Here is a 24,636-nt window from a genome sequence, read left to right as displayed (position 1 = left end):
CGGCTCTGTTTTCACCAATCTTTCCACCACCACGCACAAGAAGTGCAAGACAGACACCATTGTATGCAGATGCCGAGAAGTGAGTTCAGCTCTGGCTGAACAACTTCTAATCTTGTGTGTGAACTCGATAAGAAGAAGATTGATACAAATAAATTACATTAGTTGTATCAATAAGATTACCTCTCCATTAAAGATTGTGGGATATTCTCGTTTACACATAATATATCCTAAGGACCTAAGGGAACATGACAGGATAGATGTGAAGATGTTTCCACTAACTGGAGAAACTCAAATGAAGAGGTCGTACTTAAAAGATTATGGATTCGCCATTTAAACCTGAGATACTTAGGAATTCCATCTCACAGAGGGTGATGAAACTCTGCAATTCTTTACCCTTGGGGCCTGTGGAATGGCCTATGTCTAAGGTAAAGGGAGAAAGATTTAATAGGAATCTACGGGGTAACTTTTTTTGCACAAAGGGTGGTGGGTGTATAGAAAGAGCTGCCAGATGAGGTAGTTAAGGCAGGGACTATTGCAATGTTTAAGAAAAAATTAGACATGGATAGGGCAGGTTTAGAGGGATATGGGCCAAAAGCAGGCAGGTGAGTCTAGTGTAGATGGGACATGTTGGTCGGTGTGGACAAGTTGGGCCAAAGGGCCTGTTTCCACACTGTATGACTATGTCTAAGAAGTTGTTTTCAATTCCTCTAATCTGAAGCAAGAGACTCTGTGTGTCTACCTGTCCTGATTTTATGTACAAATTATTCTTATTAAATTAATGTACAGATTCAGCCAGCAGTTATGAAGGCAGTATGTTGGCCTTTATTGCAATAATTAAAATTCAATGGTAGAAATATGTTTCTTCCACAGATGCTGCCTGCCTGAGTTCTTCCAGCACTTTGATTTATGCTCAAGTTTCAGCAACTGCTGTTTCTTTTGCTCCATTTGGCTCCAATTAAGTGGGTGTCTGGAGAGATCGAATTTGGGATATTATGTGCAGGTCTGGTCTCCTGATATAATGAAGAATATACTTTGGATTGAGGCTTGCAGCAAAGATTTGTCAGATTGATCTTGTAATGGCAGTTTGTGGTGGAAGGAGACCAGGTCTGAATTCTCTTGAGTTTAGAAGAAAAAGAGGTGAACTCATTAAACCATACACATTTTCAGACTCGATTCCTAAGTCTATTCAAAAAAGAGACGAATAAATCTTAAGGATAGACACAAAATGATGGAGTAACTCAGCAGGCTAGGAAGCATTTCTGGAGAAAATGGATAGATGTGGATACCCATCCAATTTCTCAATTTCCAGACCAACATCTGTAGTTCTTTTTTATTACATTAATACATCCTATATTATTTAAATAATCAAGAGATGTTGGGTTAGTGCAGGTAAATATTTAGGAGACCCAAATGGACCAGTAGCTAGAGTTTTATTTATTTTAACCATAGCCCTATACTGCCACCCAGTGTTTGAAAATAATTTGAAAATGAATCTTGCCCAACAGCAACTTCTGGTAGTACGAAAAGAAAGACTTTTATTTGTGCAGCATCCTCTGTGATGTCAGGATTTCCTGAAGCATTTTATATTAGTGAAATACCTTTGAAGAATAGTGGCCATTATAGTGAAAGAAACATTAATATATAAAAATATTCCAGTTATTTGCAGAAACCTAATGTGATCATGTATTTGGCTAAAGATATCCATTTGATAGAAAATATCAAAGGGAGCTAAACCTTATCCTTGGCAGTATATTCATGACCTTTCTATATTATGATCCTTGTTGCTAATTAATTAAACAGGCCAAATATATGGTGACATTAACTTTTATTATGTCTAATTCCAGCCTCTATATTTTGAAAGCAGAACGCTTCTATGTTCTCCAGGCATGCTGCCTGAACCCGCCAAGTTACTGCAGCATTTTGTGTCTATTTTAGTGGAGTCGAGACGGTAGGTTGATTTCCAAAGAACTTTATTACGAAAGTTAAACGAAAACAACGATGGTCTTAAGACAGCTAAATAACAGTGTTGCTACTGCAACAGTGGTGAACAGAATGGGTTTGCCCAGAAAAGCGAGCAAAAACGCCTCCCCATGGTCACGTGTCCGAGGTAGCCAGTCGAAGGGTTCGACTACCCCAAGGCACCAGCAGCTGTCGTTACAGGACCCCCCCAGAACCTGAGGTAGGGAACCGTGCGGGGACTCGGACGCAATGACCAGAACGCATGGTCAGCGTAGGCGAGGCGGACGTAACACTGGGGACCAGCAAAACAAGGCCGGGATCAGGTAACGGGGCGGAAATAACAGGAACTACAGGGTTGGGGGAAACAGGCACACTCGGTGCAGGCGGAACGGCCGGCAGACGACCTCTACGTCGGGGCAAAGCAACCACCACTGGGCTGTCCACGTCCGCGCGGGCAGGTTTGAGACGGCCAACGGAGACGAACTCCTCCACGTCCCCAGTGAAAGTGGGGACGCCGGAACGTAGCATCCGGAATGGCCCCTCGTAAACCGCTGCAACGGTGAGCGGTGGGCGTCCCGGTGGATAAAAACATAGGCACATTTTTTGCAAAACCACCAGCACATGCACCGCAGGCGAACCGTGCCGGGAAGTGGGAACAAGGGCCAATGTGCTCACCTGCTCCTGGAGGCTCGCCAGCAACGCCGGGGCGGAATCTGCCTTACCGCAGGTGTGGGGGGGGAAGAAAATCCTCGGGTGCACACAGGGCTGAACCATACACCAGCTTGGCGGAAGAAAATCTTCCTTAGGGGCGGTGCGGATGCCGAGGAGGACCCACGGCAGCTAGTCCACCCAGTCCCGGCCCGTGAGCCGAGCCTTCAGCGCCGATTTGAGGTGCCGATGGAAATGTTCGACCAGCCTGTTAGCCTGCGAGTGGTAGGCGGTTGCATGATACAACTGGGTGCCGCAGAGCTGGGCCAGGGAAGACCACAAGGCCGAGGTGAACTGGGCTCCCCGGTCGGTGGAAATGTCAGCCGGCACCCTAAACCGGGCAATCCAGTGGGTCGCTAGGGCCCGAGCGCAAGCCACGGCGGAGATATCTGCGAGCGGGGTCGCCTCTGGCCACCGCGTGAAACGGTCCACTATAGTGAGCAGGTGCATAGCGCTGCGGGACGGCAGCAACGGGCCCACCAGGTTGACATGAACGTGCAGGAACTGGCCCGTGGTAACCTCGAACTCCTGCACTGGAGGATAAACTTGCCACTGAACTTTGGAGGTCTGGCAAGAAACACGAGCGCGAGCCCAGGCTGCCACCTGTTTGCAGAGCCCGTGCCAAACTAACTTGGCCGGCTCCAGCGGGGAAGTCGCTCGTATGGACGGATGGGCCAGACCGTAGACAGCGCGAAAACCCAGCATCGCCAACTGACAGGAACGATGGGGCGGGCCCGACCCAAGGAGACCTTGCACAGGACCATGGAGCTCACAGCCCTGCATGACACTTCAGCCAGCTGAAGACCAGAAACAGCAGTGCGGTAGCCTTCCATGCCTGCATCTGCGCCGCTGCCAGCTCGGCTTAGTCGACACCGTGGTCGATGGCCGAAATGGAGGGAAAAGCATGGCGGGACAAGGCGTCGGCAATGATGTTCAGTTTACCCACGATATGTCGGATGTCGGTATTAAACTCCGATATATTATATAGGCGAGGTGCCGCTGTTGCAGGGCAGACCACGGATCGGAGATCTTGTCCAGGGCTTGTGGTCCGTGAAAGCGGTAAACGCCCGGCACTCGAGAAAATACTGAAAATGCCTTACAGGGTTACGGAAATGGATGAATAAAAGGCCCATGTTCCGTTCCGTTGCGTACTACATGTCAGCCCATTGCATTTAGAAGGAGAGATCTATCTTGCTCCACTATAGGATCTTTGATCTGTAGTTCTTTGTTATTACATTTTGACTCTTAACCTGAAACACAATCTCTATTTCTCCCCACACAAATTTAAACATAATGATTGAAAGATACAGCGTGGAAACAGGCCTTTCGGCCAAGCGAGTCCATAGCGACCACCGATCACCCATTCACACTAGTTCAATGTTATCCCACTTTCTCAACCACTCCCTACACACTAGACAATTTTACAGAGGCAATCAATCGACAAATCCACACGTTTGGGATGTGGGAGGAAACCCACGTGTTCACATGGAGAATGTGCAAACTCCACGCAGACAGCACCCAAGGTCAGGTTTGAATCCATGTCTTTGTCATTGTGAGACACAGTGGCTCATTCAGCTGCTGCCACTCTTTCGCCCTGTTTTTCTTTCTGAAGAAGGATTTCTGAAGAAACGTTGCCTATTTCCTTCTCTCCATAGATGCTGCCTCACCCTCTGAGTTTCTCCAGCATTTTTGTCTACCTTTTCTTTCATTATATTCTCTTCCACAGTTACTAAAATTTGAAAATGTATTTTCCCCGTTTCTATGTTTATTTCACGCCCACAGCTGAATGCATTCTTCCCCTGGGCTAATTTCGAAGACTAAGCAATGGGAGGAACTCGCATTGTCGGTTTGACACACGCTCTCCAAGTTTCCGTAGTTGACCTTCCGCAAAGTAATCACGTTGGTGACCTAGAAACATGGCGGAAACAAATTCACCGGGCGAAGCGGAGTTTGCTAAACGCATAGACCCGAAGAAGGATAACCTGACCAAAGAACAACTAGATTTTATGCGGAGAACAGAGCTGGTTCGGTGGCAAAAGAATTTCAAGCAGCGGCGCGGAAGGAACGTGTTCACGGGTTTAACAATCGGAGCCATCGTCTTGGGCATTTGTATCCTTGTGTAAAGGTTCAATTCTGGGTTGCAAAGGCAAGAATGCATTTCTGTATTTAGCTTTGACGGCATACAGTTGTTGTTGCCAGTGTTATTTGCTGATGACCAACATCTTTGTATAGAAGACCAAACCAAATTGTGAGGTTGCCATTTGTACGGAAAAATCAAATGTGCGCATATGTCCAACTTATTATTACTCAATCCCGCAGCCAGTTGGGTCATGCAGTGAGGTCTGGGTTGATCTGTTTCATACTTCCATTCACCCGCCGTTGGCTCGCAAAGAAAAGTCTATATCAGGTTTAAGGTCATCAGTTTGATTTTACGCATATAACGTTCAAGGCCTAACGATGAATGTCTTTTCAGATATTCGGTTATTTTAGTTTTGTATCTTTCAGATGCGTTCAGTTTTGCACGTTTCCTTTTCTGGAATTTGGGTTTTCTCTGAGTTACACCCGTTTCCTTCTTCAGACATACTTTAACCATCTTCTTTAAGCTTCATCACTATCAAACTCACCTAGGTTATTGTTTTCCATACTCCCTTTCTGAACAAGTTAAAACAAATACAAGATTGAAACAGTTTTTAAACAAAGCTGGGCATACATTATTTACAGAAATCTACAGAGACACGTAGCAGCAAGCAACTTTAATTGCATATTGTAAGTGACAAAGAACTAAAGGTGTTCCTATTGTGTCAGGACTGCTTTCTGTTTTTTTTGTTTACATGGTGATAGTGCAGGGTCTGCTCAAAATGTTAAAAATGACAAGAAGCAAAATTAGGATATGGTGATGTTTAGGAATCCACAAATATACTGTAGATGAGCCTGACATTAAACTTGAGAGGTAAATGTGACGGGGGAAAAAGGCATGTAAACAATAGGAAATTAATTAATCCAGGTACATTCTAACCATAAATTGCAGGCCATAGGCAAATAGGGGAGAATCTGCAACAGGGGAGAATTTTAAATTGCAAGTTGATATATAGTTGATGCACAGAGGGTTCTTGGGGTCCAGGTTAACGGCTCCTTGAGAGTGGCAACACAAGTAGATAGAGTAGTAAAGAAGACATATGGTAGGCTTGGCTTCATCAGTTGAGGCATTGAGTATGAAAGTCATGATGCAACTTTGCAGCTTTATAAGACTTTGGTTAGGCTGCATTTGGAGTATTGTGTGCAGTTCTAGTCACCTCATTACAGGAAGGATGTGGAGGTTTTGGAGAGGGTGCAGAAGAGGTTTACCAGAATGCTGCCTGGATTATAAGGTAAGGACGGATTGTTTTCTCTGGAGAACTGTAGATTGAGGGGTGACCTGATAAAAGTGAATAACATTATGTGAAACATAAATGGGGTAGTTGGAACCTTTTTCCCCAAGGTAGAAATGTCAAAGACTAGAGGGCATAGCTTTAAGATGAGCGTTTGTCGACACAGGGCCTGTACTCTCCGGAGTTTAAAAGAATGAGGGGGGATCTCATTGAAACATACAGAATAGTGAAAGGCTTGGATAGAGTGAGTGTGGAGAGGATGTTTCCATTAGTGGGAGAGTCTATGACTAGAGGTCATAGCCTCAGAATTAAAGGACGTTCTTTTAAGAAGGAGATGAGGAGAAATTAATTTTGTCTGAGGGTGGTAAATCTGTGGAATTATTTGCCACAGAAGGCTGTGGAGGCCAAGTCAGTGGATATTTTTGAGGCAAAGATAGATAGATACTTGATTAGTACAAGATTCAGAGGTTATGGGGAGAAGGCAGGCAAATGGGGTGAGCAGGGAGAGACAGATCAGCCAGGATTGAATGGCGGAGTAGACTTGATGGGCTGCATGGCCTAATTCTTCTCCTGTCACTTATGACCTTATGAGAAAGCAAAGTTTAAAGGACACGAGCGGGCAAATATTTTACAGAGAGAATGGTGAGTGCCTGGAACGAGCAGCCAGGTTTGATGGTGGAGACAGACGCGATAGTTGCATTTAAGGGGTTTTTCGATAGGCACACGAATATGCAGCGAATGGACTAATGTGGATTATATGCAGACAATAACCTCTCCGTCAATGTCAGCAAAGCAAAGGAGATTGTGATTGATTTCAGAAAGCAAAGCAGTTAACACCCCAGTATACTTTGATGGTGCCAAAGTAGAGATGGTTGAAAGCTTCAAATTCTTAGGAATAAATATCATCAGTAATTTGTCCTGGACCAGCTACATCAAAGCTATGGCCAAGAGAGCACACCAAAGCCTCTCCTTCCTTAGAAGGGTTTGGAAATTCAGCCTGTCTCCAACCCTCACCAACATCTACAGATATGCCGTAGAAAGCATCTTATTGGGATGTTTCACAGCCTGGTTTGGGAACAGCTCCATCCAGGACAACAAGAAATTGCAGTGAGTTGTGGATGTAGTCTAGACCATCGCGCAAACCAATCTTGTGTCCATTGGCTCCATCTACACTTCACGTTGCCTCGGCAAGGCCACCCGTATAATCAAGGACCATTCTCACCCGCGTCACCCCCTCTTCTCCCCTCTCCCATCAGGCAAGCGGCACTGATGTTTGAAAAACACATACCTCCAGTTTTAGGGACAGTTTCTTCCCAGCTGTTAACAGGCAACTAAACTGTCCTCTCACCAACTAGAGAATGGTCCTGACTTCCCATCCCCCTCATTGTAGATCTTTAATTTGACTTTATCTTGCACTATATATTGTACCCTTTATCCTTTAACTGTGTGTTGTGGATGGTTTAATTGTAATCATGAAGTCTTTGACTGGATAGTCAAGAGCTTTCACTACCTCAGTACATATGATAAATAATAATAAACTAAACTAAAAAATAATAAGAAGCTGAGGAGATTAGTTTAACTTGGCATCATGTTCGCCGTGGACATTGCGGACTAATATTTAGTGAAAGCAATATTGGGCAGAGAGAAGTTGTATATTTCTCGCAGCTGGACCGCAATCTTCAAGGGTAATTGTTACTTCATTGCTCTTTGTGCTTGCAGTGTGTAGCAAATCATTTTGAAATGTATCTGACAAATGCTTGGTACAAATGCTATGTGTGGCGTGATTCTTGCTGTGGAGTCTCTTTTACAAAACAGTGCCTCTTGGCAAACTTCCATGTGATTTGGTGTAGATCATGGGTTTTGTAATTGCCAGAACATATCAAGTGATGTCCTTGTCCTCGAAACACTTTATTTTGTGTCTACACTGCTTTGAGTTTAGAATTTTTTTTTTTTTAAATCAATCCATTTCATGTTTCGCTGATTGAAAATCTTATCATTTTGACATTAATAACAAAATTAATCAACTGCAGTATTTACTTTTGTCAAGGATCTCTTTTTAATTAGTGCAAAACTATTAATGTACAGAACTATGAATAGGATGGTAGTATACTTCAGGATGAAGCAACGAGGTTGGTGGATTGAATGAGCAAGCGGGAGATAAAATTTAAACCAGAAAAATGGAAAATGCTACATTTTGGTCAGAAGAACATGAGGCAATGTCAGAAGTGTCAAGGCAGGTTGAAAACAATTTTAAAAAGCTTGTGAGATCCTGGGCTTTTTTATTCCTGAATAAAACAAATGGATTTGTGAACATATAATGGGCTGGATTTTGTTGGTTCATTTGCCCCTACCACTTCTGCCTCTACCACTTCCTCTTACTCACCCACTACCCCCTACATGGAAAACATTGTTCCTCCCGGTTAAATCTTTCTAGAGACCGCCTGTATCTAATCAGTCTCCATTGCTTCCAGCAAAACAAGCCACATCTATCCAATCTCCTCAAAACCAAAAGGCAATATCCTGGTGAATCTTCTCTGCACTCATTCCATCCTTTGCATTGCGTGGTGACCAGAACTGCACATAATACTCCAAGTGGGGTCTAACTTGAGTTCTGCAAAGTAGCTACATAATTCACCAACTTTTATATTCTATTCCTCAATCTATGAAGATAAGCATATGATATTTGGATAGGTATGTCACTTTCTAATTGTTATTTGAACAATTATTTACATGTTTAAGCTTTTATTTATTTTGAAAATATGTTTTTGGTTTATAGTAAAGTTGAAATATTTGAATACCAGGAAACATTAAAATGTTGGGCTTTGACTGTTGGCTAAGCTAGGGGGGCATAGTATTAGTCCGTGGCAGATATTTTTCCACAAGGGCAGCGGTAGAGTTGCTGCCTTACAGCGCCAGAGACCCAGGTTCGATCCAGATACAGACTGGTGCTTGTCTGTAGCATTAGCATGTTCTCCTCGTGACCTGCATGGGTTTTCTCCGAGAACTTTGTTTTCCTCCCACACGCCAAAGATGTACAGGTTTGTAAGTTGAATGGTTTGGTATAAATGTAAAAAATGTCACTAGCGTAGGATTGCTGATAATTGCAGACTCGTTGGGTCGAAAGCCCTGATTCCACTCTGAATCTCTTAGCTAAAGTAAAAGTCTCATGGGCATACTCCGCCCTATATCACATTTCAGGATATGTGCGTGGAAGACCTTGATGCAAGATTGAGATGAAGCCAGCTTTATCACACTGCTGTTGAACACTGTCTTGACAAGGGAATTAGGTAGAGTATATTCAAGTTATTTAATCATTCGTTTGTTATGTGACTCCATAGGAAGCTGGCTGCGAAAATCGAATTACACATTGAGGTGAGGCAGTTGGTAATAGAACAGTGCAGCATGGTGCTTAGTGAAGCACAAATTAAACTCAAATACCAAAGCCATTTAACATACAGAAGAACCCTGGCGTCTGGCACTGTAAGGCAGTAACTCTGCTGCTGCACCACTGTGCCACCCCTTGCAGTAACTTGTGTTTTGTTTTCTATTTCTAGTTAACTAACTAAATAGCTGAGAACTAATATTTGACTTTTTTAAGTCGCTGTGGTATTAAGACAGTAAAGTTTTAGATTCAGAACAATTCTGTTCAGATTTTCTATATTTCCTTAATAATATCTTAGATGGATACACATTTTATTCAGTATCTCAGGAACGATTTTTGGATGACTTGGAAGAAGAAGCAAAAGGTGTTCGAGCAAAAGATGGTTTGAAGACATCAGCAAACTGAAACTGAACATTCATAGAATTTGTGTACAGCATTTCTCTGTTGTTTTGTGAATGATCAAACTGACCAAATACATGGCTAACAAGTGATTAAGAAATTAAATATGGTGAATCAAGAATAATTTTATTTCCCCAATGTGATAGAGGCCTTTATTTTCAGTTTGGCCATTTATTTGGCCTTGATTTTGGATTATTTTTTTTGCATATGATAATCTTTTAGCTAATATAACTGAGCTGCACATACATTGAAGAAATAGCTGCTGATTGCTTTGATGGACACTGTTTTGTTGGATGACTGCTCTGAAAATACTCAGTTTTCATGTGCATATTATACACATGTGACATTTAAAATTGTAGTTATATTTATGTATATCTGATGTTGCTCAATATGACGTGCCTTTTTAAATACAAAACTACAAAAGGTTGAATAAAGATTGGAGGTGACACATTTTCAGAGATCAGTCCTTTAATATTAAAAGGAAATACTGGAAATACTCAGCAAGTCAGGCATATTCAGAGAGAAATGGATTTAGCGATTCATGTCAATTACTTTTAAATCAGAACCTGAAAAAAATGCAATTTAAGATGCAGAGAAAAGGGAAGTGGTGAATGGGGTATGGGGAGGAGAAACGACTAGCCTGATAATCATTGTAACCCTTTCTCTACCCCACAGTTACATTTCACTCTTTATAGTTGCATGTTCTTACAATGGTGACTCAGCAATATTTTATTTTTTACAAGTATTACCTGGGAGGACTGGATATACCAGACTGCTGAGGATGTTATTTCTGAAACAGAAGGCAAACCTCAAGTTTAAACATTTTATGAAAACCAGCAGTGATATTAAGTCCATACTATTTCATGTCACTAATCCATAGAAGTTTGCACTTGTTTAGTGTCACTTGTTTTTTCAGATTTCCAAACTTTTTCTGATTTCAAGATAGTGGTACAAAAACTTGTTATTAACATTCACGCTTGTGTGGCTTTCCTAAATTTGAATTGTTAAAATGAGCTTGATTTAAAATAAAGATGTGGTTTGGCTTCAGATCCGAAGAGAAACCAAGTTCAGTGTTTTTGTAGTTTTGTAAAAATGGTCCTTATAATCCTGAAATTGTTCGTACACAATTTATGTAAATTCTATTTCCATCAAAAAGAGAAATAACGTATCCAGCTTCTCATTACAAGTGTATACATTTAATGGTTTGAATCATAAGGATTTATACAAGATCAATTTTCTTAAGATAACCAATAATTGTCTGGAAATATACAATTCCTTTAAGATACACATTTACACCAAAGTCAGCGTTACAATTCAGACAGGTAAAATATTTTACAAAAAGAGAAAACGTCTCTGGTGAAATGACACCTTTGTGTTTAATAGAAGCAAATATCAAGTTTATTGTAAAGCAAAAGAAATCTTCCAAAGTTACTTTTATAGCTTATTTTAAAATTAGGGATCCAATTATCAATATAATCTTTGTATAATTTACTGTTTAAACTTTACACACTATACATATATACAAAGACAACCAGAATGAATAAATTCAATCCTTACAGTTTGTGACAGCGGAAAAACATTTCAATACAAAAATATAAAAAATGATTTTTATTGGCTGCTTAACATTCAGTGTTCTTATATTATGGAGTTGGCTAAACATTGTTTACAGGGTTAACAAACATTCTCTAAAATTAAGGCAGCAATTATTACCCGGTTTATTTTCTTATTTGGTTTAAAATCTGATTTGATCAGATTTCCTTAAAGATTATCAAGAATAGTATTTTTAATGAAAGATTCTGTAGTGAGGAAAATATTTATTATGATAAAAATATTGTTAAAATCTTTCACATGAGATAAAGTAATCTGATTTAAACAATGCTGATTCCTTAGTGTTTCTAAAAATATAGTAGTGCTTGGAAGAAAAAATTCAAAAGCAATATCTTTTCAGGTTTCTGAGCAGTATAGAGAATTTCTGACGAGGATCATCATGCTATCTTCTGAACTTCTGCTTCAGGTTCCTGTGTTCATATAAAACAAGATATTTTATATCAGAAAACAGATCAGACTGTTCACTACTTATATCACAGATCAGCCCATGTCCAAACTAGTTACAACAGTAACTGCTCAAGAAGCAAATCAACAAATGCTGATTTCTACAGCTGAAGCCCTTGATGTATTATCGTCCCAGATCCTAGTTGCAGTTCTTGGTTCTTGGTTTCTTGGTATTCCAAAATATTCCAATGGAATTTAAACTGGAGGTGGTGAAGGGTGGGCTTAAGCCAGAAAGGGCTATTGGGAAGAAAGAGCTACTTTAAATTTAGTTGCATCTGGTTGGGTAACTATAGTTGGGTGGAGATTATTCCATGCTTTAATTGTGCGGGGGAAGAACAAATTGCTGTATACTGGGATGCTTTGTGGCTGGGATCACAAATTGGATCGAATGCCCTCGTCTGCTCCTAATTGGTTTGGGTTTGGTGTAGGTCTTGTAGTCTATGTCGAGCTGACCATTTAACATTTTGTAAAAACAGGTCAAACGGTGAGCTTCACGTCTGTTTTGGAGAGGGTTCCACCCCAGAGAATTAAGAAGTTTGGCGACACTCGCTTCTCTCTCATAGGTGTTAGTAACAAATCGAGCTGCCTATTGGACACGTTCGATGGATGAAATGTTTTTATTTGTGTATGGGTCCCATGATGCAACCGCGTAGTCCAAGCGAGGTTGAACGAGGGATATATAGTTTCTCCTTGACAGAAGTTGAACAATGATGAAAGTTGCGCCTCAGAAAGTTTAGGACACCTGTTACTTTCACCGTTGCATGATGAGTCTGTCCATTCCAACGCAGATCATTCTGCAATTTGATGCCAAGATACTTGGTTTGTTTGGATTCTTCAAGGGTGGCACCAAGTATATTGTAAGATGTTTCGCCTGGATTCCTCTTTCTGGTGACACGCATAGTTTCACATTTGGAAGGGTTGAACTGCATGCCCCATTGTTGTGACCACTCAACCATAGTATCAAGATCCTTTTGGAGAGCATCTTCATCATCAGCTGACTTAATTGGACGGTACAGCAAACAATCATCAGCGAAAAGTCTGGTCGTACTTGCGACTTTTTCATGGATGTCATTTATGTAAAGCAAAAATAGGTGTGGGCCAAGTACTGTGCCCTGAGGTGTACCACTCAACACCGGATGCCAATTGGAGCTCTTTCCGTTCACACACACACGCTGAAGACGTTTTGTCAGGAAACTGGAAATCCATCGTTTCGTGTTGGAACGAATACCATAGAAGTCAAGCTTCCAAAGCAGTCTCTGGTGTGGGATGACATCAAATGCTTTAGAAAAGTCCAGCACAACCCGTGATGACGTTACTATCAAGGTGCTTGGCCAGGTTATTTGACGTCAGGATAAGCTGAGACTCGCATGATCTATGCCTCCTATAAATGCATGTTGGTTGTCAGCAAGAATGTTGTGTTTGCTCACGTGTCGCATCAGATTACTATCAATTAAATGTTCCAGCAATTTGCAGCAAGTACTTGTTAATGAAACAGGACGATAATTCACTGGGTTGGTGGTTGAACCCTTCTTAAAGAGAGGAGTGATGTTGGCCTTTCAAGCGATTGTTGGAAAATGAACTGCAAAACTGGAGCCAGTTCTTTGGCTGCGATCTTGAGGGCTTGATTCTGTATCTGATCTGGTCCAATTACTTTTGTGATATTGATGTTGAGCAATAACTTCTTTACGCCTTCAACCTCAATTTTAATAGCAGGCATATCAGCTGGGCGGTAGGACTGGAAATGATGAAGGCTCCACATCTTCCCAGGTGAAAACGTGTTGAAATTGGTTTGCAAGAGCTTCTGCTTTTGCCTGGTTAGAAACGGAAATATTTCTGCTCCATTCACTTTAAATTTACCGTGTAAAGCCATAGCTTCTGAAGGCCAACTGTTTATAACCATTTAGAAGCTATTAGGAAAAGTAACCCCCACCAACAGTGGACTGGGTTTGGCGTTGATCTAGTGAGCTGCAGCTGCCAGTTAAGGAACTCCTTCTGCTGAAGCCTGCAGGAATACAAGATGAACATAACGTTAGCATAGGAATAATTACAGTAAATATAGAATAGTATTATCATTAACTACTATCATCATAACAAAGATGCAAGAAAAGGAAAATATGATAATTCCAATGGAGTATAAGATGTAGCTAAACCCAAAAAATCTCTAATTAGAAATGAGAAAACATTAGCAAAATTCACGACCCGTTTACATATGCTTTAATGCAACATTTGCAAATAAAAACCATTTTGCTCTTGACAGTAATTATTATCCAATCTATCGGCGACTACTAGAAACTGGCTTGTACTCTGGCTGCAATTCCTCTGGGGAGCGGCTTACTTTTGGCCAGTGTCAGTTAGACATCTAATGACATGCCAGATTGCACAGAGCACATTTCCACCAATGCTGAGAGAAATGAGCCGCTGGGATAAATCTATGGTCTTCATTATTAACTCCAGAGTTAAAAGCCAGAGCAAAAAGTTCAAAATTACAATTCTAGCAGTGCCATTCTTCATGTCCTGCTTACATCTGCCAACTTTACTTGTTAATAATTAACATTATGTCAAGTAATTCGCTGGACCTTCCCTCAACGATGAGAGACTTTGTTTTGGAAGTAATTTGTGACTTACATATCCACATGTGTTGACTGCCCTTTGATCACCCTGCAGCAATAAATGCTTGAGGCCAACCGCAGCTCAGTAGCCAACAAGTACCTCACCATGACATTGGGGCTCATAACCATACAGGATGACATTGTGTTTCCCTCGGCTTTAACAACCTCCCTATTTTCCCCAACTGAGCTTCTTGGATGAATTGAGCTGAATGGCCTGTTTCAGTGCTGTATGACCTTATGCCAGCCTTGTAAGCTTCTGTGCTGTAGTTGCCATTAAAGAGAATATTTCAAGAGCAGATTCACTTCCCGGCAGTTGTATCACATTGTTGCAGTACCTGCTGGGTCTAGCCAGCTGCCACATGGGAAGGACCAGGTATAGTTTTTATGGTTCATTCACCGTGAAAACCAACCTAATACTTCAATATAAATGACTGAAGGTAAACTTATAGTCTGCTCACTGTAGGAGCGTATAATAGCTACCTGCTTGTTGTAAAGGTTCGAGACGTTGCAGGCTGTTACGGCGGGATTGGTTAAAATTGCCCTTGGACAAACGCCTTTGTCTTCCGTTCAGGATTGCTGCTGGTGAAACTATACCCGCAGGAGGCACTTTGCCCATCTTTTCATACAGCTGCTCAATCTCCTTTTTCTGCATTGCCTGCAATCTCTGAACTTCTGCCATGTGCCTGTTGGATTAACACAGATATTTCAGCCACTGACATAAAATGCAGAAAATATTTCAGCCATTGACATCAAATGCAGGAAATCAGAAATACAAATTGCAAGATTTTGTAAATATTCAGCAGGTTATGAAGTATTTGGCACATAGGGATTTTAAAAGTAATAATATTGAAAAAAATAACAAAAATATTAAAAGTTAACTAATGAACTAAAATATGAATAATTTAAGACATTAAAATAAAAGCAAAATAGTTGTAAATTAAATCGTTTTCTATGCCCCCTAATCCTTTGCTGCACAATTTCCACCTTAATCGATTTAGGGTTCCAGATCTTGCAGCAAATCTGTTGTTGCAGGATTCAACAATCATTTTTTCAATGTAACACTGGAATCCAGTAGTGAAGAGAACTGACAGACTGAACAAAAAACAAAAGGCTGGAGGAACTTAGTATGTCAGGCAGCATTATCGCAGTCGCTGCCTGAAAAAGGCTGGCAGTATTATCAAAGACCCACACCATCCTGGCCACACACTCATCTCCCTGCTACCTTCAGGTAGAAGGTACAGGAGCCTGAAGACTGCAACAACCAGGTTCAGGAATAGCTACTTCCCCACAGCCATCAGGCTATTAAACCTGGCTCGGACAAAACTCTGATTATTAATAACCCATTATCTGTTATTTGCACTTTATCAGTTTATTTATTCATGTGTGTATATATTTATATTATGGTATATGGACACATTTATCTGTTTTGTAGTAACTGCCTACAATGTTCTGTGTGCTGAAGCAAAGCAAGAATTTCATTGTCCTATACAGGGACACATGACAATAAACTCACTTGAAGTTGAACATTTATGGAGGGAATGGACAGATGAGGTTTCGGGTTGGAACTCTTCCTCATTCTTCCTCATTCAGCCCGACCTGAAACGACTGTCCATTCCCCTTACAGACTTTTGATTTTTGCTCAGGATACCTGCAATTTTGTGCGTCTCCAACCGACAGGCCTTGTGAATCTGTAAATGTATCTTGAACATTCTGCATGCTTGGAGGACTGGATTCTACTCCAGATCCTGCAACTCAATGCTTGTTGTTCTGAACAGAACTGCTGGCAATAACTCACATCATTGAGTTTGTTGTTTCAGATCTTTCTTTTAAAATCACAAACTGGGAGCTTAATTTTGAGAAATGGATCAGTCCATGTCAAGCATTGGGTCCACTCATCCAATTAAAAAAATGAGGAATTTGCATACGACTCAATTTAAGTTCAGACAAATGGTTACGAATTAAAAATGTTAACTATGTCTAAAAATCATATACTCTCTACCCCATTAGATGTGAGCAATCTCATTATGCAGATTTATACTTGTAATGTTATTAGTATTTATCTACTGTTATTGCTGAGCCAATAATCAATGGATTATCTGAAATGTAGGAATCTTGTTGCTTTGGTGTACAATTGTGTCAACTGCATAGTTGTCTTGTTAAATAGCATGAATATGGATATAAAACCAGCTTATATAATTGTGAATGCATTACTGCAAAACGAATGAACCCATAAATTAAATTTTAAAAGTTGATTTTTCATGTTACCTTCAAATGTTTGAAAGGTTATGAAGACAATATTCTAATACTGCTTCTTGACTGGGTTTTGGAAATGTATTAAATTTACAAGCATTTTCCAAATTAAAAGTACTTCTTACCAAATAACAAATATTGGACCAATACTCCTGCCATCCTATGAGAGCTTATAATACAACTTCTTATTACAGCCATGGGAGAATAGCAATTGTGGTGCAATATGTCATTAGTATGTGTAGATAGGACTAGTCTCCCCTAATGGTATTTTTAAGCAAAAAATAATAATAATCAAGGCAATTGCAATATTTGGTGCAATACCTTTCAGCATAGATCTTGACTTATTTTTAACTGAGAAACAGGAAATTAAAAAAAGAAAACATTTTAGTATAAAATTGGAAATCGAATAGAAGAAAGTTTTCAAATAAAAACTAAAGATCTTTGAAATATGAATTCTGTTCATCTAGTCCATTAAATCACGCGTTTCACAAAATAGCTATAAATAAAAACCAAAAGTGCTGGAAACACTCAGCAAGTCAGGTAACATCCGTAGAAAGTGATAGAGATGTGAAACATTAATTCTGTTGCTCTGCACAGATGTTGGCTGACTTGTTGAGTACTTCTAGTATTTTCTGATTTTATTTTTGATATCCCACATCTGCAGCGGTGTCTGATTTCCAAATTCTGGACATAACTCCATGCTTACTTTTCTCTCAGAGTTTGCAGCTCTTCAAAGATCTCATCGTCATCAGTTTCAGAGTCATCGCTGCTGACGTAGATTGAAGCCCGTGGATGCTGCATCCGTCCAGGCAATAGTACGGAGTAGCTGTGCTCATCTGACAGCTTGCAATCACTGTTTTGGTTTTCATCTCCTGAACTGTTTATGGTGACTGTTCTGTTATGCTCTGGAGAGTGAGTGATGGTAGCAGCAACAGGAATATCTGCAGAAGGCTGCAACAACTGTATGGGTGAAATTGGCAAAGGGGCACAGCTGTTGTTGACGTCTTGATAACCTCCCGATGCAACACTTGATCCAACCTCCAACAATGAATCCTTGAGCGCAATCGTTGAGTGCAAAATGGTGTAGTTGCCTGGGACCAACTGGTCTTTTGTATGAGGGTCCCCTTGTTTTGTTAGCTGAGAATCCTTTCTAGCCAGATCATGAATTTTCAAACCCTCAAAGTGTCCCATTGGAAGGGACTGAAATGGTATAGGTTGAAAATTTTTGAATTCTGTAGATATTAAAAATATTTGTTAAAGACTTCCAGAATCAAATAATTTTCATACATCTTATAAGAGAACCGCATTAAAAAAAATTATACAATTTTGTAAGTAATTTATTCATCGATTTTTCTTACTGGATCATAAAATAAGGAAATCCCGATCACAACATTAACAGCAAATGAATTAAAGATATGTACTAAAATAATAAAAGTGAAGTTTTCTGACACAAAATGTTGTCTGTCAATTCCCCTCCACAAATGCTGCTTGATCCGAGTTTCTCCAGCACTATTTTAATGAGAAGACTCAACTTTTAAGACATTTGGACAGAAATATCGATAGAGGTTTAGAGGGCTATGGACCAAATACAGGCAAATGAGTTGTGTTTATTCTCTTAATTATTAATTTCTTAGTTATGAGTTACAATTTATTTTTTAAACAACAATTTAAATACAAAGCTGGTGCTATGTCTGTTAACATCTTGTTCTCATTTTACAGAAATATTCAGAAAAATGGCAAAACTAATCTTTAGGAGTATGGAAGTGGAACACAGAACTACAACACTCTCTGATATATTGCAATTGGTTTGCATGCTAGTCGAGCTCCACCTAGAATAAGCTGCCTCCTCCACACTCCACGACTAAATCATCTGCTCTTCTAGCTCTGTATACATTCGTATAACTACCGAAAGACCTGGGTCATAGAATTTATTCATCCAGTGCCCTCCATCCTGCCACTTACCTCATCAAATATTCATGGTGTATAAGACAGAAAGAAGCCAATCCTCGTCCGATCCTTGTAGGGTAGCCCAATTAATTCCCATGTTCTCGACTCAGACTTGCAAATTACTTCCCTCAGCCACCTTTGAAAAGTTCTGTTTCCTTTGAAGGAACTAGTTCTAGTTCACAGCTACTCTGCGTTAATACATTGTCCTTAATTTGGAAAGGGTGCTGAAGAGATTCGCCAGAATGTTACCTGGGCTTGAGTTATAGGGAGAGGTTGGATAGGCTGTGACTTTTTCCTTTGTAGCCTGGGAGGCTGAGGGGTCACCATATTGAGGTGTACAATATCACGAAGGGCATGGATGAAACGCTCACAATCCTTTTTGCAGGGCAGAGAATTCTAAAACTAGAGGTCCGAGGCTTAAGGTGAATGGAGGGAGATTTAAGAGGGACATCTGGGCTATTATTTCACTCAGAAGTTTGTATCTAGATGAGCTACTAGAAAAAGCAGTAGAAGCGGATAGAAATATATATTTTTTAAACTTGTACAGAAATATTGATAGAAGGGGTTCAATGGGCTGAGGACCTAATACAAGGCCCCATTGGCATAGACATAGTGGACCAAAGAGATTGTTTCTATGCTGTATTGCTCATCTAAACACCAAACAAGAACCTAACAATTCAGGAAGGAGTTAATGCTTTCATTCTTGCAGTCAATCAAAATGAGTTTAGGAAGCAGAGAACTGTTACATTCAGCATGTCTAACACTAGTGACTGAAAGTAAATAGATAGCCCACTGTAATAAATAAACAAAACAATAACACTTGCAAATTGTGCGCAGCAACATTTTTTCTGCTGGATTTTATTGCTTGGTATTTAAGATGCACCTGGCTTAACTTGTCCATGTCAATCAAGATGCTCCAGCAAACTAGCCCTTTTTTCTTTGCTGGCCCATATTCCTCTAAACCTTTCCCATCCATGCACCAGTCCAAATGCCTGTTAAATGTCACCATTGTACCCACATCAACTGCTTCTCAAGCAGCTCCTTCCATATACCCACCACCCTTTGTAAGACACAGTTGACCATCAGGTTCCTTTTAAATCATTCCCCTCTCACCTTAAACCTATGTCCACATACTTTAGACTGTGGTTTTTCATCTTATCCATGTCCCTCATAAATGGACAAGAAGATTACAAGATGCATCACGAGAATTTCTAAATGTTCCACATTCAACCACCTGTATTATGCCTTGGCTGAACATTTTATAGAAAATGTATCTTGAGTGATCATTTAGATTCAAATAATTGTTTTGAAAATAGATTTCAGCATATAGATTAAAAGATGCCATATTTTATTATGCTTATTAAATTATGCTTATTAAATGTATGTGATCACTGGAACAAATATGCAACAGGTTTCCACAAACATTAGAAATTACGTTATTTATGAATGGATGGAAGAATCAAATGGTTGCCAGTTGAAATAGTTCAATGCAGCAACTTTGTATAATTCTGTAATTGTAGTCATTACTTACCCTCAGTTATAGAAGGCAGTGATGGTTTTCCCGACTGTGGCGTTAAGGCCTCAGTTACAGTCATTGGTGGTATGTTGTTGTTACTTATATCCAATAGCTGTTAAATTTAGATAAAAAGTTCAGTTAGGTAGGTATTTTTCATTCTTTTAACCCAATTATTAAAACATATTTTAAATAACCCTTGAAGCATATTGTTATTTGTTTATGTAGAATGTCTGAAAATTTCCATTTATTGAAATGTCGTTTTTCAACTTGATCCCATTAGTGTGTTGTAAATTAATTAAACTCCAAGAAATTACCGGAGATTTAGAGTTAATATTTCAGTTTAGTGATTTTTCTTTAGTCCTGATGAGAGACTAAAATGCTATAAAATTGTTCTAGGAATTCTACTGCTGGTACCTTCCCCACAGATCTTACCTGACCTGCTATTTCTGTTTTTATTTCAGATTTCTAGGAACTGTAATATTTCAATTTTGTGCTAAGACTACCTGATTTTAATTGTACATTTCAGAAAAGTAATTTACAGAAATACAGTATTTTAAATCGAGTGTTCTTAACCTACAAGCCAACTTACTGAGAACTGTCTGCTCTCAAGCTCTGTGGTTGAGCTGCCCACATGATCTGTAACAGACGTTTGAGGCACAGAAGGCGAGGTTGATATTCTTCCGTGGAAATCAGAGTTTCCATAATTTCCTAGATTGCCGTTCTGCTGTGGTGAAAGAGAAGCTGCAAGATCAAATGTAGGACTGGGATACGTGTGCATAGGAGAGGTTTCTGGTGCGATGGAGTTCCAGTAAGAAGTTGGTATTGGAATTGGCATGGCACGCAGAGGAGGAACTACTTTCTGCCGTGGGATATCTAGATACAATGGACTCAAGCCAGCATTACTATTTGATGATATCAAGTGATTGAATGCAGAGGGTGATGTTCCTGGCAAATGGCTGACGTTTCCAAGTGCTGCATGCGAACTATTGCATTCAGAAAATGATCCAAGTTGCTTGTCTAAACATCTGATGCCATTACTTGGTTGTTGTCCAACATATGGTCCTGGAGATAATAGATGAGGTGAGCCGGGAAGGTTAACAGGTGAAAACGAAGGTGAGCCCGGGGATGAGTTGTTCCTGCTGGGTGATCTCAGAAGTGACTGCGAGGAGTTGCTGGGAATGATTGAATTGGCCAGATGACTCATGCACATCAAGGACAGCACGTCAGCCAGTACAAACAAGGGCTGGGTAGACAGTGGCCAGGCCGTACTCTGAGGCTGCAGAAATGGTGGCTGTTGTGTATCAACATTCTCTGTTCCTATTATTGGAGATTCTCTTTGGGCAGAATGCTGCCTATTTCCCTGCTGATTCAGTGCTTGGTTTAGATACATATTTGAAGTAAAAGCAGCAGCAGGGAGAGATGTTGTGGGCATAAACGGGTCCATTTCACTGGGTACGTTTTCAGAGAACGATGCAGGGTCATGACTGGAGTGTGCCACAGGGCTAGATGTTGTGGACGATGTGCGGCTGGTTGGAGTTGGTTGGGTTGTTGCTCTGGCTTGGTAGGTCACATTTGATGAAGCTGTTGAAAAACAAATTAATACCAATTTAACCAATGCGCAATTTGGAACAGAATGATATTCAACATCACCATTATGGTACATTACTCTTCCTGTGTGATCTGAAAACAGTAAGTTCAGAAAAATAACATTGCAGTTACCACTGGGAAAATCAATGTGATGTTTTCAAGCAAGTGTGACTAAGACAATTAGGCAAACAATGATAACAAATATTCTGAAAACACTGGGCGAGTGTTATAGATGGTCCAATAAAAATAGTTAATATGGGAAGTTTTATCTCCATATATATTCACTACCATTATATTTCTTGGTTTCAGATTCTATAGCCTCTAGTTACATCTCATCTGCATGCAATGGAAGTCATTTATTTCTGGGCCCTGGAACTGAATCCAGGCCAATTTGAGAGGATGCATTTTGCTGCCCTTTCTGCAAGTCTGGGACAGCCTCGGGTCTATCATGAGTCTTGCCTACACAAGCAAGGGCAGATTAACTATTAAAAAGCATACAGAACAAGCCTCAGGACCCACAAATATTGTTCACCACTACATAATTTAACATTGAAAATGAGATGAGTGGTGCATTTTGGTGGGACTAATATTGCAAGGATAAGATCATATTGAATGGCGGTGCTGGTGCGAAGGGCTAAATGGCCTACTCCTGCACCTATTTTCGATATGCACAATGAATAAACAATCCTCGGAGGTACTGTTGTAGAACAGTATGCATGTCCATGGATTTCTAAAGATGGCAGCACAAGTAGATGAGATGGTTAAGGAAGCTAATGGCATATTTACTTTCATTAGCTGGGCACAGAATACAAGAATATGGCACAAATATACAAATCATTAATTAGGCTACAAATTGATCTCTAACTGTTCTGGTTGCTGAGGGATTGCACTGGAGAAGATGCAGAGATTTACCAGGATATTGGTGGGATGGAGCATTCAGCCCCGACAAGGGTAGACTGGATTTGTTTTCCTTGGAGGGGGGCCTGACTGAGGTACACAAAACGATGAGGGGCATAGAAAGGAAAACTTACTTTCAGGAACATGGCTGACCAGAAACGTCCTTGTCGGAGACTGTACCACATGGCTATGCGAGGTGCCCACACCTAGCAGGGAACAAACAGATCAAGTTATGGACTTGAATTCAATAACATGTAGAAAGGCTACGAAGAAAGGCTGCCAGAGTTATTCAAGAAAATTTGTTGATCCGTTTTAGACTAACATTGATCTGCATTTCCTGTTTATTTTATGTCCAAGAGAGGAATTACTACATGCTGTATAGAAGTGAATTAAGCAAAGTCGTATTTAATAATAATCCAACCTATTTCAACAACATAATTATTGCTAATTTGGATTAGATAAATTAAAAATATACATGCATTTTCTTTTGCTTTAGTCTGTGAATATGTTTCCTGGTATTCCAGCACTACTGACCTTTAAGTTCAGTGTTCCAATTAATTAAATGTGCTATTTTGCTTGTCCAGCTGAAAGAGCATGCATTTAAAACTTTCACAGTAAAAGATAAAGACTAATTATTTGAAGCAGACATTAATGTATATTTTACCTATTCCAACTGAAGACATTGATGAATGTTGCGGTGGCTGGTTTGACTTTTCTGCCTCCTATGAAACACATTAGTTATTACACATTTACAACACAGGTTATGAAAGTAGCAATTGCTATTCATTTGTTCAATTTGCACGTGCGTCAATTTTGGTAATGATAATTATTAACTGAATAATTTAGTAACACAATATTAAACTATCAAATGAACAATCAGTAAAAAATAAATTGCCTCGGCAAACTAAAGAGGAACAAGGTGACTAGATTCCCACATTGATCTGTTAATAGATTTCAGACCCTGTTGACACTATAGCATCTATGGCCTTTAGATGTCAAGTCCTTCATTGACATCTAAAGGCCATAGAGCACAGGGAGGGGAGTTGTTGCAGTGGTATATCATTTCATGAGGCACAGTGACTCTTACTTGCAAATCGTAGGAGCTCGCAGTACTTGGCTGCTTGGTCGCTGCATCTGCATTGTGAATGTCCTTCTTCAACACGGCCTCTGCCTTGTGTATGATTTCTTGCAGCTTGCTGATGAAACCATCCTGCTCCGACTGTAGAATGAACTCCTGATTGACCTGAACAATTTACAACATAATCAGCCCATGATGATACAGTGAAGTCTTAACGTTTATGGAGAATGGTGTATTAATTGGAGTAACAATGAGCTGCATATTCCTGGGGCAACTGTTCTCACTGATAATCTAATTGACGGATATCACAGTTTAAGGGATAAGTTGATGCTTCAGTAACATAGCCAATACATGTTGTCTTTGTTATCAAGAGAATGATAGTAAGTTTTGCAGTGCAATTAAAATATTGATTGCTAATTCAGCACTTTAATTTAGTTGTGACAATTTAGATCATCTGCTAATGCAAGTACTCTTCATTCCCTGGAGTTCCTGATCACAACACAATGCTGTGAAGAGACACAATGTGGAGGTCCTGGGAAGCAAGGCAGGAGACTGGAAGTGTTGTCTCCAGACACACATCACCTCCACTGAAAGGAGGATAACCAGCGCACTGATCTTGTGACCTCTTGGTCACAAGCAGCATTGAAGAAAACACAGGCTGAACAAAAAAAAGTGTGGCATGGTGGTGCAGTGGTAGAGTTGCTGCCTTCCAGCGCTTCCAGCACCGCAGACCCGAGTTCGATCCCGAGTACGGATGCTGTCTGTATGGAGTTTTACGTTCTCCCCGTGACCGCGTGGGTTTTCTCTGAGATCATACAGGTATGTAGGTAAATTGGCTTGGTAAATGTAAAAAAATTGTCCCTGGTGTGTGTAGGATAATGTTA

At 40.2% G+C, this 24,636-nt stretch overlaps 2 protein-coding genes across 3 annotated transcripts in view; one reads left to right on the top strand and one right to left on the bottom strand.

The window, feature by feature from the left end:
• The first annotated feature begins 4,533 nt into the window (after nucleotides 1-4,533).
• Nucleotides 4,534-10,881, top strand: LOC129710272 (cytochrome c oxidase assembly factor 3 homolog, mitochondrial). Its single transcript, XM_055657158.1, has 2 exons — nucleotides 4,534-4,776; nucleotides 9,716-10,881. The coding sequence occupies exons 1-2, from the start codon at nucleotides 4,584-4,586 to the stop codon at nucleotides 9,820-9,822; spliced, it is 300 nt and encodes a 99-aa protein (XP_055513133.1). The 5' UTR covers nucleotides 4,534-4,583; the 3' UTR covers nucleotides 9,823-10,881.
• A 109-nt stretch (nucleotides 10,882-10,990) lies between these two features.
• Nucleotides 10,991-24,636, bottom strand: part of wnk4a (WNK lysine deficient protein kinase 4a) — a 68,998-nt gene continuing 55,352 nt past the window's right edge. For both annotated transcript variants that reach the window (XM_055657151.1, XM_055657152.1), the window contains exons 12-19: nucleotides 23,762-23,917; nucleotides 23,339-23,396; nucleotides 22,809-22,880; nucleotides 20,780-21,771; nucleotides 20,206-20,302; nucleotides 17,434-17,959; nucleotides 14,958-15,160; nucleotides 10,991-13,870 (exon numbers count right to left, since the gene is read on the bottom strand). In XM_055657151.1, the coding sequence (XP_055513126.1) occupies nucleotides 13,779-13,870; nucleotides 14,958-15,160; nucleotides 17,434-17,959; nucleotides 20,206-20,302; nucleotides 20,780-21,771; nucleotides 22,809-22,880; nucleotides 23,339-23,396; nucleotides 23,762-23,917 (2,196 nt within the window). In that variant the 3' untranslated portion in view covers nucleotides 10,991-13,778. The remainder of the gene's footprint in view (nucleotides 13,871-14,957; nucleotides 15,161-17,433; nucleotides 17,960-20,205; nucleotides 20,303-20,779; nucleotides 21,772-22,808; nucleotides 22,881-23,338; nucleotides 23,397-23,761; nucleotides 23,918-24,636) is intronic.

This window comes from Leucoraja erinacea, chromosome 27, assembly GCF_028641065.1.
Source record: "Leucoraja erinacea ecotype New England chromosome 27, Leri_hhj_1, whole genome shotgun sequence".
Taxonomy (NCBI): Eukaryota; Metazoa; Chordata; class Chondrichthyes; order Rajiformes; family Rajidae; genus Leucoraja; species Leucoraja erinaceus.
Note: the sequence above shows the minus strand (reverse complement) of the source record. Positions and strands in the feature narration are given on the sequence as shown.

Excerpts from the sequence above, each read along its gene's own strand:
- LOC129710272 (XM_055657158.1), top strand. The coding sequence starts at position 4,584 with ATGGCGGAAACAAATTCACCGGGCGAAGCGGAGTTTGCTAAACGCATA. Across the intron at positions 4,777-9,715 it reads AGCCATCGTCTTGGGCATTT|ATGGATACACATTTTATTCA; the intron begins GTATCCTTGTGT and ends ATAATATCTTAG.